The following is a 16776-nucleotide window of genomic DNA, read 5'->3' on the forward strand; positions in this document are numbered from 1 at the left end:
CTAGAGCAATGAAAACAGCTCCAACAGCTGCAACTGAGGTCATCATTGGACTCCTGCCACTGCACTTGCACTTGGAGGCTGAGGCCAGAGCAGGAATTTACAAATCTACAGCAGCAATCAATGGACACCCAAATCTGAAGGTTCTGGACATGCATACATGACTCAGGGCATGAAAAAAAGAAGCCACCCTATGGATGGGGGACTGAGAGAATGATACCAAGACACGTCTGTGACAAATCTTGAACAGTCAGATTCCCTGAAAGAAGTGAATGGAAAGACGGGTTTCAACCCGACAGGAAAGGATGGCACACAGATGGCTCCAAGACCAATACAGGAACTGGGGTTGGGGGTGTATGGTTATGGCACACAGCAGCTTAGCGTCAGCCTTGGGTAATACGCCACAGCATTCTGGCATAAGTATATGCCATTAAGGCATGCGCAACTGAGAGTCTAGATAGGAACTATATAAATGAAAATATCTGAATTCTTATCAGATAGTCAAGCTGCAATTAAAGCATTTGACAATTACTAGATCAAATCAAAACTGGTTTGGTATTGCCGGTAATGAAACTGCCGATCAACTAGCAAAACTTGGAGCTGAATGTCCATTTATAGGACATGAACCAACATGTGGGCATCTCAGTAGGAGCTGCCAAACAAAGCTGTCAGGAACTGGGCAAACACAGACCGTAGAAAACAATGGGAATCCTTAACAGGACTCAAACAGGCAAAAGAACTGACACACAGACCCTCTGCCAAAAGAACCAAGGAACTATTAAATTTAAACAGAAACCAGTTATGGTGCATGGTAGGACTACTTATAGGACATTGTCACTTTTCCAGATGGGATGACAGACAATCCCATTTGCAAAAGGTGCCTACAAAAAGATGAATCAGCCACATACATCCTATGTGAGTGTGAGGCCATAGCTTACTTATGATTTTGTTACCTGGGACATTTTATGGAACCAGATGACTATCATGATGCATCTATACGAAGAATCCTGCACTTCATTCAAACTGTATGGTTGTTAAAGGGTTAAACTGGAGGAGTAATGCACAATAAATCACTAAAGGTCAGAGTGCAAGGGCCAGCAGTTAAACCCACTATTTATGTGTATGTGTGCAAGGTTTTGTGCATTTGTGTGTGTGTGTGCACATGTATGTACATCTTGAATATCTGCAAATAAGCCTATACTGCAATGTTGTATCTACAATTTCCATCAAAATGTGAAAAATACATAACATTAATTTATTTTTTCCTATGATTTAGTTCGTCATCTTTTTCTAGCCAATCCCTTCAGTATTTGCTGTGAAGTACTTACAGAGAATTCTTAACTGCGCTGATGAATACTTGGTTTTAAGAACATTTCTGGCTCGACATTGGTACATTGCCTGATCTCTTTCAGGATCTAAATACTTTATTGTCAGTACATTATCAACAATAATGTAGCGGTCACGGTCCTCATGAGGTAATTTGTTCACATCCAACATTTCTCCATTTCTGAACCATGTGTAATTTACATCAGGAATCCCAAATGCTTCGCATGTCCATGTAAGCTCTCCTTTATTATCCATATGCTTGTCTAGCAGAGGAATTGTGAAGTTTGGTTCAGCTGGAACAATTTTTTTTATAAGGATACATCATTTACGAACAGAAAAATTTATTATGGAAAGGATAAAGGCAACCAAAAATTAAGTTATTCATCTCACTCATCTTGATTAAATTTTAACTGTGCAGAGAAATATATTTCTTCAGGCAAGTGAACATCTTATGGATTACTCTCATACCTTGTATGCTAAGGATCACACTGTGTTCAATAGCTGCTTTATCATTGGTTACTCGACATACATACTCTCCCTCATCTTCCACTTGGACTTTCTGTATAATCAGTACTCGATTGTAGTTGGTAGTGATGGCACCCTTTGGCAAGCTTGCACCTCTACGAGTCCAATTGTAAGATGGTACGGGGCTAGAAATAAATAAACTTTTACAATATCTGATGATACACTTTTGCAAACTACTCAATTTATTTATTTGTTTAGTCATGTCTTATGGTACTCAATTATACAGTCAATGGCTGAGATTATGTAGCATCAAATGATAAAATGATCAGAGAATGATGAATTGGAAAGGACGTGGCGGGAAGTGATACTGGTATAATTTGAGGTACTGTCCCAGAATGTGTATGATGGAGCCAAGTAAATCTGAAAGAACTCAGCAGGAGAGCTCAGGCTGACGTGTGAATCCAAACTTGCTGTATGCAGAAGTGCTAATCACTGTATTGTGATGGTGCAACTAGTTAAATCATGATATGACTATGAATTCAAAAGAGGATATTGAGAAAAATCTGATACTGTAAAGGATTTTGGTGGTTTTGGGGAAAAATCTGTTTTGCAAGGAAGAGTCAGTAAATAGGCACAAATGGATATTAAACAAACAGTTTCTGCATCAATGAGGGCACATATTATGAGCTGTGTATGCTCTTTTTAATAAGTCAATCCAAGATGGTGCTTGGGTATAGACACATTTATAATTAAAAGCATTGTTCTCTGCACTGTACCCTCCTGCTTTTTCTTATCTGTTGGGAAGTGACAGATTTCCTCTACAAATAACACTGAAAAGCAATTTACTTTTCTGCCATAGCTCAGTGCACACACCATTCTCTTGGATTATAACAATTAATATATGTGTATTAAAATATACTTTAAAAAGTAAATATCCTAGAACAATATTGTATATAACATCTACTTACTATCCAAAAGCAACACATTCCAAACGAACCTCACGGCCTGCTACAGGAGCTTCAGGAAAAGCCTTTGGGAAATTATTTGGAAATTTCAACTGCTGGTAATTTGCTGAAAGACAGTGAAAAATTACTTTTTTGGGGGCCAAAATATATCATAAAATTTTGGAATATGGCAAACAATTCTGCAAAGTGTTACACACTATACTAACATATTTTCACAAATATACATGTATTTACTTTGAGTAGATATATGCGAAATTTATTTACAAACTAAAGAGCCTACTCACTGATACTCTTTCTTCTCATTTTAATCCACACTACATGTGCTATATTAAATGTGCCAATTCATAATATCTACACAATGTGAAACCAGACAGGTTACATTCTTATCCCATTAATGTAAATTGACAAAACACGGTTCAGCTATGTCAGCTGCTTTGATAGCAGTGACATGTCATCAGATTAAAATCAAAGAAGTTTGCTTACTGAAAAACAGATGTAGTAAACCTGCAATAATTTTTGGGAAAAAATTTTAAATGTGTGAATTACTTTCATATAGGAATTAGGAACATTCTAAACAATAGGACAATGGGTTAAGAAATAATAATTTTAAACTTGTTGTATCAAGCTCTGTATCAAAGAAAAACAACATAATGTTAACAGCTCTGAATGCTTAGAACACCATTCAAATATCAGGACGGCATGTGAACTTACGATATGGTAGGACACGCAAGGGAAAAAAGGGTCCATTGCGACCTTTGTCAGAGACTTTGCTCTGTACATTACAACTGTAGTTCCCTCGATCAATGTTCTCCAGGGCCGAAAAATAGAGGGCACCATCAAAAGATACAAACACACGTTTATCCTCTTCCACAAAATTTGGGAAGTAGTCACGGGCCCAGTAGTAGTTTACATCTGTAAAATGACACAGTAAAGCAACAAAATGAGTTAGAATGCACATAATTAACCATTGCTGATATCAAATATGCACAGCAAAGGAACGTTCAATCCTTAAACACTAGAGTCGTCAAAAGAAGTAGACTGAAGCTTCAATTCATAAGCAATTAATTGAAGTATGGTGTTTTGATAAGCAGCCAGTCTCCACAACTTACACAGTTATGTCTTATACAAGATAATGCAGACAACAGCTGAAAAGTGAAACATTTATATAACCACATCTACAAAATACTGATTACAAATATTAGCATACAGAGACTCATAAAAGAAGCTTCTTACAAGTTTTTACACATTTAATTATAGAAAAGTTCAAGTTCTTTAAAATCATATACAGTAAAACTTGGTTAGAGCAACATCGGTTTCTGCGACACCTTGTCTATTGCGTCAAATATTCAATGGTACGAACTAATTCCTCATAAAGCAACTGTTTTTATACCTTGCTTAGTACGACATGCACAAATGCATCAACCTCGTATGTAACGTCATTTTCATTCCTGAATTTCTCTGATATGGACATTGAACGTAATTTAGAAAGTGTGTATTGGGCAAGTAACAGGAAACAGATGAAGATAACTGATTACTGTACTCGTATCTAGGTACAGTAAGGCACAACAATTGATGTAATCTACTGTAATTTGGTGAGTAGGCCTACCTTTAATATACAGTACTAGTGCGGGGTGTATTGTCAGTGAAAAGCGCTGTAATATGTCTTTGATATTACACATTTGGGCAATTCCACGTTAATGTTACGTTAGTCTGTACTTAACTACGTATTTCACTAAAAAATGCAACATTTTAACTCGGTTTTTGGTACATTTTTACATGACTAACGTAAGGCTACTGTGGAAGTGCCCATTTCGGTTACAACGACATTCGTTTATAACGACACTATTTTTAGGTCCCTTTGATGACGTTATAACCAAGTTCTACTGTATATGTATATATATTGGCATGCCTGACACTCATCAGATCAACACCACAGTTTTCAAGTTGCAAAATCTCACTAATACAGTAAATCTCTGACCAAAAACAATCTTGAAATTAAAATAATTATCTGTGCTTAAGTGTTACACTGATAAACTTTGCATAAACTTTTCAAATGAGGATGCAAAACCTCCATCAAAAGCAAATCACACATTGTGCTAATAATGTTTTGGTCATAATGACTCCTACCTCCTATGTTTGAATTTATAGGTGGTGTATATGCAGTCACTTTTCCACTAATCAATCCAATCAATCCGATTGCACTGTTCCATTAATAACAGTCTTTGCGATATATTTTCTTAAAATACAAAGTTAAAAAATTTCTCATTTCTCAGACACTTAATCACATAACAAAAGCTAGTCTTTAAATTGGGTAAATACAATAATGCCCACATTTTAAAACAAAACATGCAACAACTGCAATTCGTCCGTCAAACTTATCTGACCTGGGAAATGCTGAGGAGGATCACAGTAAATCGATTTTCCCCAATTCTGATTTCCACTCTCTGGAGATCTCTTTAAGTTGAATTCCCCAATAAATCCAAAAGCAAGCTGCACGCTCTCTGATATTATTGTACCAAATTCATTTGTTGCTTTACAATGGTACGTGCCTCTGTCCTCAATCTGTATAAAAACAATTGAACATTTATTTATTAAATATATTAAAATCACCTTCAAATTAGGAGTCAAACCAAACTCATGTGAGGTAAGAAGACCATCAAGCATATTTATCATCACTTTCATGTAAAGATATACAGACAAGTTCCCTTAATTTTATCATCATTTCTAGGGCATTGGAGCCTGATGGATCGATTGGGACAGCAAGTAGGCTGAAGTTTGGACAACCAAGGATCAGGGTTTGATTCCTGGAAGAAGCAAGAAATTATCTACTCTCATAACATCCACACCGGCCTCCTCTACCATGTGTACCAGAGGCTCTTTCACGAGGAGTACAGCAGCAGGGGCATGAAGCTGACCACTCACCTCCATCTAGCGCTGAGGGCATGAATGAGATTAAGATCTGCACAACTGGCCCTTCTCGGGGTTGATGCTAGTTATCATTCTGTGCGAACACAGGGACACAGGGACACAAGTCATAAGAGTGTGGTGGACAGGGAACCAAGGAGGGTAGGAGAGAAGTCATGTGTGTGTGTGGGCAGTAGTCATGCAGTTTGGGGTAAAAAGAGCAGGAGCAGTGGAGGGAGGCTGGGACAGGAAGGCAAGACTTTGGGCTGATGGATGCTTGGAGAGGGCACAGTTGGTGGCCTAATACAGGCAGTGTGCATGGACCTATATGGTCTACAGAGAACCCACATATACAATCCTGTGTGGGATTCAAACCCTACATCACAATTCATGTTCCTAGTCACTGGTCCTTCACTGTGGTGCTTTTTAAGTTCTTGCATCTGTTTCTATGAAGGCTATTTGGAAAGTAACTTCCATTTATTTCTGGCAACAAATGTAGAAGTAGGGAAAAGCTCACACATGCGAGGTAGTATCATATGACTCACTACTTTGTAAACCATCATATAACTGATCACCTAGAGTTTGTTCTTGCCTTTACAAAGTGAGTTATGATGTGTCCTAGGATTGATAATCTTGCCAGCTGTGAAATTCATGTTATCTGCTTTCTTCGTGCTAAAAACATGAATGCTATGGAAATCCATCATGACTTACACATGGTTTACAGCCAAAATGTACAGAGTAAAGGAACTGTAAGACAATGGTGTAGAATGTTCAAAGATGGGAAGGCAAACAAATGTTCACAATGAAGAGCAAAGTGGTTAGCCTGCCATCAGTACTGAGTGATGATCTTGTATGAAATATTGACCAAAAATTTGTGAAAGACAGTGTTTCACAATTTCAGAAGTTTCGTGTAAATTTCCACAAATTTCACACACTGTTCTCTGTGAGATCATCATAGCTACGTATTCACAAGTTTTGTGCAACATGCGTTCTAAAAATGATCAGAGGTGCATACAAAACACAGAGAATGTTTTCAGCTTTGACTTTTCAGAGTGATACAGCAAAAATGACAATTAACTTCTCAGCCACACTGAATGAGTTAACAGGTGATGAAACCTGGGTTTAATTTGTGAATGCTGAAACCAATGAGCAGTCAAAGCAGTGGATGCACATACATTCACCAAACATGCCAGAAAAGTTTTGTCTGCAAGAAAGCTAATGACAACTGTTTTCTGGGACAGGAAAGGAGTGCTGATAGTGGGATTCATGCAACAAGGGACCACGAAGAAGTCAGAAGTGTATTGCAAAACACCAAAAATACTAGGTAGGCTCATTCAGAGCAAAAGGCAGGAATACTGACATCCAGTGTACAGCTCCTCCATGACACTGTCCACCTGCATACAGCCGCTAGCACTCAGGCACTGCTAGAGGATTTCAACTGGGAGTTGTTTGACCACCCTCCATACAGCCCTGATCTGACTTGGAGTGACTACCATCTATTTACCTACCTGAAGAACTGGTTGGGATCACAGCGCTACACTTATAATGAAGAGTTGATGGAAGGTGTCAAAATGTGGCTGAGCTCACAGGCAGCAGACTTCTTTGACACAGGCATACAACTCCCATATGACAAGCACCTCAATTCCAGCAGTGGCCATGCTGAGAAGTAGCTTAAGTATGTACATATTCTTGCATATAATAATTTTTCTTTCTCATGGCTTGTTTTGTTTACAGTTCACCAGAGATTGCTTTCTGAATACCCCTCGTATATGATGGTGGCAAGGTATCATGAACAGCTCTGAGAGAATCCTGTATCTCTGTTAGTTTCCAGAGTGTAACAAAATCTCAATGGCCTCTTTCACTAAGCATTTCATGTAGCCTGTAATTCTTGCTGGTACCATAGTTTCTCTGAAGTTTATTGAATGCTTTGCCTTGATGTGTTCTACAATTTCTAATGAACGTAGTTTGCTGGCAGAGTCATATGTGCTACTCTTGTTCGTTACACCTCATCTCAATGGCATAGCCTGTCTATCCAATACACATTACCATTCAACATGGGATACAGCGGCCAATACATCACTATTTGTCTCAGCCCATGCTTATCCACACAGTCCAGATTGGTACAGAGAGCAGCTTACTGCATAAATACAACATACACGACATGATACTCATCACACTAACCATTGATGATGGAGACAGAGACAGCCTCTAAAATGCAAGTCACCAATCCCACAATGTCACAGATGATCACCTTAGAGGACTTCATTAAAGCTATTAAAGCTTCAAATCAAACCATAAAAACTGTCGCAATGTAATGCTTGTAAGTGATACTGCCTTGATGTTCCACCCTTCCACATGGCCATACAGCCAACTGGCATTCAATATCACTGTTTTACTATTGTTACCTCTGTCATCTTTGCTCACACAGATCCTGCCAGCTAAGCTTCCTGATTAAGAGCAGCTGCTACTTGGACTGCATCAACATGTTTCTGCCTTTAAATATTCTGCTTCTCAACCTACTTAACTCTTTGCGGACCAGCAATTTAAATATTTAAATCACCCTGGGGACCGGCATTATTAAACCTACTATCCTAACTTGTGCACTGTTCAGTTTAAAAATTAGTATAAAATCTCCTAATTAATTTTATGAACTAAAATTTATGGAGAACACTTACCAATGCTCCTAGACATGCTTGAGGGTGTGATATTTCTGGAAACATTCCCCTTTGTGAAGTGGCATTACACAGAACTTGCAATGTATACATATTCTTTTTTTGTGAATTGTGCAAACATGGCACTGCCTAGAAGGATGCTTCCCCTTGGAATGTTCACTGTTCACAATTTTCACGAGGGTATGTTTCCGCATATCACCCGAGAGTCACCCTAGGGGGTCCACATGAGGCCTGCGTGGGGTGGAAGTTGATGGGCCCGGTCGCCCTAAGTCTGTGTCTGACTCTGGTTCTGCCGCCATCATCTGGTCTGTAGCCCAGGCCTTTGCCACATTCATCAGAAATGCTTTGTATTTCAATTTTGAACTTTTGTGATCTTTTTTAGATTTTTTGCTGTTCCCGCAATGGTCCTACCTGCATTTTCATCAGAGCTACTGTCACTTTTACTGTCTGTGGCCACAATTCTTCCTCCCCTGTCACTGCCACTGTCTGAGTCACCATCACTATGGGTCTCACAAGGCACGTAAGCTAACTCATTGGAGAAGAATTTGTCCTTGATCCATATTCCACTACTAACTACTGGCTGATACATACAACTTGAAGACAGGCAAAGCATTTTCCTTTAGAGTGGGTTAAGAAAACAGTGAGGTCATGTTACCGAATACTAACCAAACATTCTGGAGTTTTATTACACAGCTTCAAGGTGCCAGAGCAAGGTATAGTGTGTTACAACCTAACGTGTCCTAAAATCATGATATCATGCGACTGGTCCGCCATGTTTAAAAGCGAAAAGCATGATATCATGCGACCAGTCTTTAAGCTGTTAAGATTTTAATGTAAGTATTCTTTTCATTATATATCTTTTAGCTTTTCAATATTCAGTATCTTCATACCAAATTTTCATATTGCTCACTTACTTACTGACAGTCTCTCTTTAACTTCTGCAACCACCAAACAGCAATCATATCAGTCAGTTCATATGAAAGATCTGACATCAAAATATTTGTATGCTATCGTCTACCTATCATTACATGATCAATGTGACTGTGAGTCTCCCCAACCTATGGATGTTCAAACAAATTCATGAATGCCTTACTGTGGGAACTCAGTATGCTTGACAATTAGACTTTCTGATGTGACAAAGTTTACTATCTAACCCCATTAACATTCCTAGTTTCACGTAAAATCTCATTCCAAACATCTTCGTTCACACTTTTGCACTAAAAATTTTTCTGTGGTATTTAATGGAAACACATGCTCTAGTTCATCATAAAAGCTGTCCTCTGTATGACCATATTCATTTCCAGGTAAGGCATGTGCATTCAGATAAATATGACACCAAGGACTTCTTTCTACTATATACAACATTCCTTAAAAAAAAATCTTGCCCTCTTTAACTACTGTTAAGATTTCTTTATGTGCAAAAATTCCTCCTTCTAAGTGGTGATTCTCACTACATTTCCATAGAGAAATGTATAGTTAACTGTCTGCTGGTTCCATGCCATTCTTGTCCCATCTGTCCACCTACACTCCCACTGTGGCTCACATTTCACTATTATTTTCAATTAATGTGACCTACAGACTTGTAACTTTCCAAATTCCAAATGTCATGACCATTTTTATTGCTTAGGTAATGATAAAAATGTGTACAGGTAGAAGGTCCTGTATAACATTTCATAACATGCTGGCTTTTGATAGTGTACAGTTCCTGGCACCTGCCCTACATCTAAACTAAAAAATCACTACAGCAACTTGTACTGAAGTGTTCAAAAGTAAACGAGTTAAGGAAAGTTTTAAGTGTTTTAGTGTAAAGTCTTAATATGTCATGTTACCTGTCTTGGGTCATGAATGATCAGGGTTCCACCACTTAGTGTATAACGACGATCACTTAGTGGGTCTACTTTGTAAGACACTAAGCGATCATTCTCATAATCTTCCTTGAACCACTCATATGAAGGTGTTGGATAACCTCCAGCAAAACAACTGAAAACATCAATAGAATACCATACAGCAACTAAATTACATTATAAAGCATTCCACTGTTAAAAAACTGTGCATGATTATCAGTTTCCATTAGCAATTATTTCAAATCTGAAACCTGATGAATGCCTTCCATTTTTCTTGAATGATGGCTTTTGTTTTACAACACATCCTTTGTTGTTTTAGCGTACAAGCCTTACATTACACCCCAAAAATTCTGAGAGGCAACAATCACTTAACTGGTATTCTTTTTCCTGACTTTCTGACATATGGAATGTGTGAAAATACCTACCATTTTTGCAAGTACCTAGGATCAAGACAGTATTCTAACACAATTAAAAACTCTACATGTACTAGAATAAAAATTAAGGAAAATGATATATAAGACGGTGAGAGTATTTCAAAGTTCTTTTCAGATCTTACAAAATTTTATTGCCTGGGAACAGGGAATTTTAAATCCCACTGTAATTGGGGGGCTATTGGCCAGATTTTAACTCAGGATTACATTATAAAGACTAATTCGAATTGGAAAGGATGTACTCCATAACGTCAGACACACAATTCCCAGCAGCGTTCATTACAGCTTAGTAAATTCATTTGTAGCCAATTCATAGCATTTCAGAAACACAAAAACCATATAACATAATATCAACAAAATTCATATTTCCACAGCATAATAATACATAACATCAAACCTCAACAAAATGTGTGAAATGGTTTATGGAGACATATTGAAGTCCATCCATGGCCTTACATAAAGTAGACTTTGCAACTGGTAAATATGAGCAATAATTGAAATGGCCACCTGATATTATACAAACATCTCTCACATTAAATTCCAGCAAATTTTATTTTACAATAAATATAAGTCCACTTATGGTCTTAAGTAAAGTAGGCTTTGTTATGGACCAATATGGCTGAAAACTGGAATTGTCAAAAAAATATCACTGAGCCTTCCATACTGAAATATAAAAGAATCTATGAAACAGTTTATGAGATACATGGAAAGGCAAATTTATGGCCCTATTTACTGTAGTATAGGAACCGGGATAGTGTAGGTGGTATAGCAACTGGCTACAGGCTGGATGACTAAGAGGTTGGAGTTTGAGTCCTGGTAGGGTAATTATGCATTATGCCATGGCACATGGACGAATGGTGGTATACTTCTGCACATTATTAACCTTGGTATTTGGTGAAAGTGAACAGTTGACTTCTTGTCACAGCTGCTTATTGGTAAAGAACCCTCAATATCTATTGGATAAAAGACCAGGAATGCCCCAAGATGAGTCTTGACATGATTACAGGGAGGAAAATTTTAGTGGTGAGATGATTGTGTGCATGTGTGTTTATTTCATTCTGAAGAAACTGTCTTTGTATTAAAAAAACAATTTTTTAGTGTTTGAGGTTGCTGTTGCGGCATTAATTTTTCATTAAAATTTACACATTGCCCAAAAATATTGTTAGGTCTGTGCACTAATTACCATTCACCTGAAAGTTTAAATTCTTTCCATTTACCAAGTGATTGATTTTTAGAATGATAGCAGGAAATCAATTTCACTTCATTTAATTTTCAGTCTTTGTAAATTGTATTTTGCAAGCATACTTTGTGCTTTATCATGTTATTAGGGATCTGACAAGTCACTCCATTTGATTAAATTTGAAATTATGGGTCCTTAAAACAGCATAATCCAGGTTCAGATTTGGAAAGTGGCATTGCATATTGTTGGAAGATTCTTGCTTATTTCACTGTGTCCAGTTTCAGGACAAACAGTATAAAAAAATATCTATAGTCCTCCTCCTCCTCCTCTTTAAACTTTTATTGACCATATGTTGTATTGTGATAACACCTTTTACATGGTCCAGCTGGCCAGTATTGGATTTTTAAGCATTCTTATCAAAGTAAAAAAAGCAATGTGTTATGTGTGGAGGTCATGTCTGCCCATTTGTCAGTGTCTAAACTAATGTACAGGGTTTTTTTTTTCATTGTTGCATAATTCCAAGTTTTGGCCATATTGTTCCATTACAGAGCCTACTTTACTTAACCTTACTTAACTTCTTCTTGCATGTCATAAAACATTGATCAAATTTTGGTGAAACTGGGTATGAGAGATCTTTGCATAAAGTAGAGGCCATTTTAATTTCTAGAAATATTGACAGATTGCAAAGCCACATTTTTATTAGGTGATAAAAAATGATAAAGTTGTCGCTGTGCTTAACTAATTAAGCACTACACCATGAAGGTGAATGAGGGAGTGGATGTATAGATCCACATTTTCTTGACCTCGGCACTAGTTGGAGGTGAGTGGTCAGCTTTACGGCTGGCCACTTTACCTCTGGGGAAAGAGCCCCTGGTACACATTGGATAGGAGGTTGGGTGGACACCAGAGCCAGTCTGGTGGATGAGGAGAAGAGAAAACTGTTAAACAGTAAATAACTAATTTTACTCAAGCAGAATCAAGGTTTCACTGTACTCTAACTTACCTCAAAGAGACATCATTTAATATCTCTCTCTTTGATAGATCAAATACTACATCATGTGGCTGCTTGATGAAGAATGGACCTCGCGGCACTTTCAGGGGATCTTCAACATCAACACCATATTGGTATGTGCGGTCATCCACCGCCAGATAATGCAAACTGTCAATGGGTGCTTCACAGATGAAGAGAAGGGGCTCATCTCCAGCAACTTGTTCAAAGCCCCAACGTTTTAACTGGTTAGAGAAACTGTAGAAAAAAATAAGTTTGCTTAGTACAGTAAGTCACATACAGGATATCTGTAAGACGCTAAACCTTCATATATGAACTTCTGTACTTATCCATGCCTGAGGTTGTTTCAAATTTAAATGCCTAATTCTGCAGTGAGTAATTATAGAATTTGTATTTAATACATTCCTGAGCTACAATTTTTAAAATAAAACCTTGGTTGTTAAGAATGAATCAGTTCAATAATACAGCAAATTTTGAAACAATCATTTTTTCTACATGGAGTTTTGTTTATGGTCCTCTACACTTAATTCAACTAGTCATGTTTTATTAGTTTTCCCATATCTGCATTAGAGAAGTCTTTATAACATAAATGTATATGGTAGGAGAATGCTTGTATCATAACAATTGTGTGTCAACACATGGCTACATTTTTTATTTTACAAATCTGTTTTATTGATTACAAAAAGAAAATACATCATGTAAGATATGAGGTTTTCACAGCAGTTGAGGCATGAGTTTCATAAGAAGATGTGACGTTTTGTCCGCTAGTGGTCTGATTATGCATGAGTGATATGACCTATACAGACATGTTGTGAGGCATAACTCATTCCACCTTTCAATTCATATCTGATGCCAGGAGAGTTAAACTGTACTCCCTTGTGTAGCAAACTATGTAGTGATTTAGTACAGTGCAAAATTACTTGATGTTCTACTTGTTGCAACATGTGAGCTATAGTTTCTTCATGCCTTTCATTGGAGAGTCATACACCTCTAATATTCTGAAACTGACAAAGGAAGGAAGGAAATGGGCAGAAAGTAAGATACAAATTAATCTGCAACTGAGCTAATAAATGTCAATACAGTAAGCCGAGGTTCTGTTCAAAATAAAACATTCATTATGAAGAGAAATTATTACTAGTTTACAGAAGTATGTATATTAAGTGTTCTGACAAAATGGGTCATTATAAATACATACAGGTTAAAAAACAATTTAATCATCTTAAACTTTTCATGCTGTATCTTTTGACAGAAGTTTTTTTTTTTTTTTTATTTTTAAATTTTCATAGCAACTTATTACTGTCAATGTTTAAAAGCTGAAAATGACCACTAGAACTGTTGTAACACAGACACGAGAAGCCTGTCCTAACAGAACTACCATACATCAAAACCTGTCAGAGCACAGGGTTTCAGGTTAAGGCAATTTACTGTGTCCACTGCATGAAATGGATTTAAAAGTACTGTAACACTGCTTCACCTATAAACCAAGTAATCCTTATTGAAGGTAGACTGATGATCTGGGAGGAAAGCATTGTCCATGTTCACTATCTGTGAGTTATCTCCATTTAACCAATAGTCGGGGCTCTGCTGACGTGCACTTGTGTACCAACGACGATGCTGAGGATCCTGCCACAACAGTTCATTCACCAGGAACCCATGCTCATCAGGAGTATTCACACTTACCAAGTCTGCCTGATATGCCTGAAACACATTTAAAAGAATTCTTGGAATTTTGACTACAATTCATTTTTAGTGATTTAACTGGAGTTCATAGAACGGCTGTATTAATTTTGTCGTACCATTACCTGGAACTACAACTCCACAATAATAAAATGTGGTGCATCACTTTATAATTAAAATGGTACATACAATTCTAAGAAGAAGGTTCTGTGACCTGTTTCTAAACAAATACGCAGCATTTGATAGGAACACATGACACACAGTGAAACAACACAAACAGGCCTACATCAGTGTGATGTACAAAATTTTAACATACAAGGTTGGGAAAGTAAGTTTTGAGTAAGTACAGTAAAAGTAAAGTAAAGTAAAGTAAAGTATCTCTGTAAGCGGCCGTGGAGGCCCATAAGGTTGTGAGATGTTGAGGTTCCCATATTTTCTAGACAATTGGTTCACTGATGGCAGTAAGGTTGTCAGCCTTATGCAGCAGCCGCCCTTTACTCCCAAGAACATTCCAAGAATATTCCTGGTACTTCAACCTTGTGGCATAGTGCCTCAAACAACTATGGTACCGCGTGCCCCCAATAAGTTTTGAGACTCATTTTTAATTTCATGCTGGGTGATTTGGCAACACTGTTACTTGGAATGTTAGGTGATGTAACAAGACAGAACTCAGAAAGTTTTGCTAAGCTGTGTTCCATATTCATAGAATGGTAGCTCATTAGATCCTTGTGTGTCATCAGCTTCGTCCAAACATGAAAATGGAGCATGTGATGGAACAGGGAATGAACATGAAATTTTGTATTAAAACTGCAGAAATCGCCAAGTGAATCATTAGAGATGTTAAAAACAATGTATGGTGAATCTATAATAAGCAACTGTAGTGTTTTTAGTGGCACTAACGTTTCAGAGAAGGTAGAGATGATGTGTATGACGATGATAAGCAAGGTGCTCCCATAATGAAGCAAATGGAAAAAAGGCATGAAAATCAGGGAATGTGTGTGATGTGACTGCCAGTTAACTTGCAAGATGACAGCTGATCAGTTTGATGTGAGCAAAGTCATTGTTAGGAAAATTTTAATACAGGATCTAGGCATGAGAAAGTTAACAGTGCAGCTTGTGTTGTCTAACTTAATGGAGGAACAAAAGGACAGACATCTCACATTGTGCCTGAACTTGGGGGAACAACTTTAAAAAGATAATGTTTTATTTGTGTCATCACTGGTGATGAAACATGGTGTTATCAGTATGATCCTGAAGTCAAATGCCAGTCCATGGACTGCTGATTGAAGAATTCCCCTGCACCAAAGAAGCCAAGATCAAAACATTGATTGGCTTTTCGATATTAGGGGTATCATCCACTTCGAATTTGTACCTGAAGGGACTACTATTAATCTGACATTCTATGTGGTGCTGGAAAGGCTTATTGCTGCTGTGAGGCACAAGTGAGGAGAGCTATGGAGAGATCACTCATTGATTTTTCACACAACATGCTAGGACATTCTTCACTTCCAGTGTCGCAGCTTTAGCAGGAAAAGGCATCTCCACCATGGATCATCTGCTGCATTCTCCTGACTTAGCTCCACATAACTTCTGGTTGTTTCCAGAACTCAAGAGTGTGCTGAAAGGAAAGCGTTTCTCACACGTTGAGGACATTAAATCATCTGTGAAATAAAATTCTGACAGTCAATTGTGTTCAGGATTTTAAGAACTGTTTTGAACAATAACCGAAGCACTGGGAACATTAACCCGTTGCCGTGGTTCGACGTGTATGTTTCGTCAGGGATTTAAATCGTCTGGGGGGGTTCGACGTGTATGTTTCGTCCAGCTGCACACCTATGTTATAACGCCCATAATAATTGATGGTTTTGCTGTAGATTGTTAGATTTTTCGCTGGCCTGTTGTCAGTGGAACAGAGTATAAATAAGACACGACTTTATCTGCGCCTAGTCATCGTTACATATGCCTGTCTTGCAGCAAAGTTCCTGTGGCTCTGGCGAGCGGTTCCTACGTCGTAGTCTTATGAAAGGCGTGTTTTCTTTGCTTTGAAGATATAAACAACAGAGACGTGATGTGTACTGTGTTTATCATATACTATTGCCCTGAGCTGGCCACTCTAACACACTCAATTGGAATTCTTAGAATAAAGGTTGTCCATAAGTTTATTCTCGCATGATCCATTGATTTCGCACAGTACAAAGGCCCAGTTCTTAGAAAAACGCCACAATTTAAGGCAGAACACTGTGGTCACCCCCTGAGACGATACGGATGTGTGTGGGGGAGGGAAAAAGAACTCATTCCTTCATGTA

The 16776-nt window shown here is 37.8% G+C and overlaps 1 protein-coding gene across 1 annotated transcript in view; it reads right to left on the reverse strand.

Annotated features, from left to right (window-relative positions):
- LOC111866581 (contactin) overlaps positions 1-16776 on the reverse strand; it is a 45652-nt gene that overhangs the window by 25369 nt on the left and 3507 nt on the right. Inside the window, exons 3-10 of the mRNA XM_023855664.1 lie at positions 14268-14491; positions 12788-13030; positions 10159-10309; positions 5138-5315; positions 3465-3665; positions 2757-2859; positions 1792-1973; positions 1326-1616 (exon numbers count right to left, since the gene is read on the reverse strand). Of these exons, the coding sequence (XP_023711432.1) occupies positions 1326-1616; positions 1792-1973; positions 2757-2859; positions 3465-3665; positions 5138-5315; positions 10159-10309; positions 12788-13030; positions 14268-14491 (1573 nt within the window). The remainder of the gene's footprint in view (positions 1-1325; positions 1617-1791; positions 1974-2756; positions 2860-3464; positions 3666-5137; positions 5316-10158; positions 10310-12787; positions 13031-14267; positions 14492-16776) is intronic.

This window comes from Cryptotermes secundus, unplaced genomic scaffold, assembly GCF_002891405.2.
Source record: "Cryptotermes secundus unplaced genomic scaffold, Csec_1.0 scaffold666, whole genome shotgun sequence".
NCBI classification, from domain to species: domain Eukaryota; kingdom Metazoa; phylum Arthropoda; class Insecta; order Blattodea; family Kalotermitidae; genus Cryptotermes; species Cryptotermes secundus.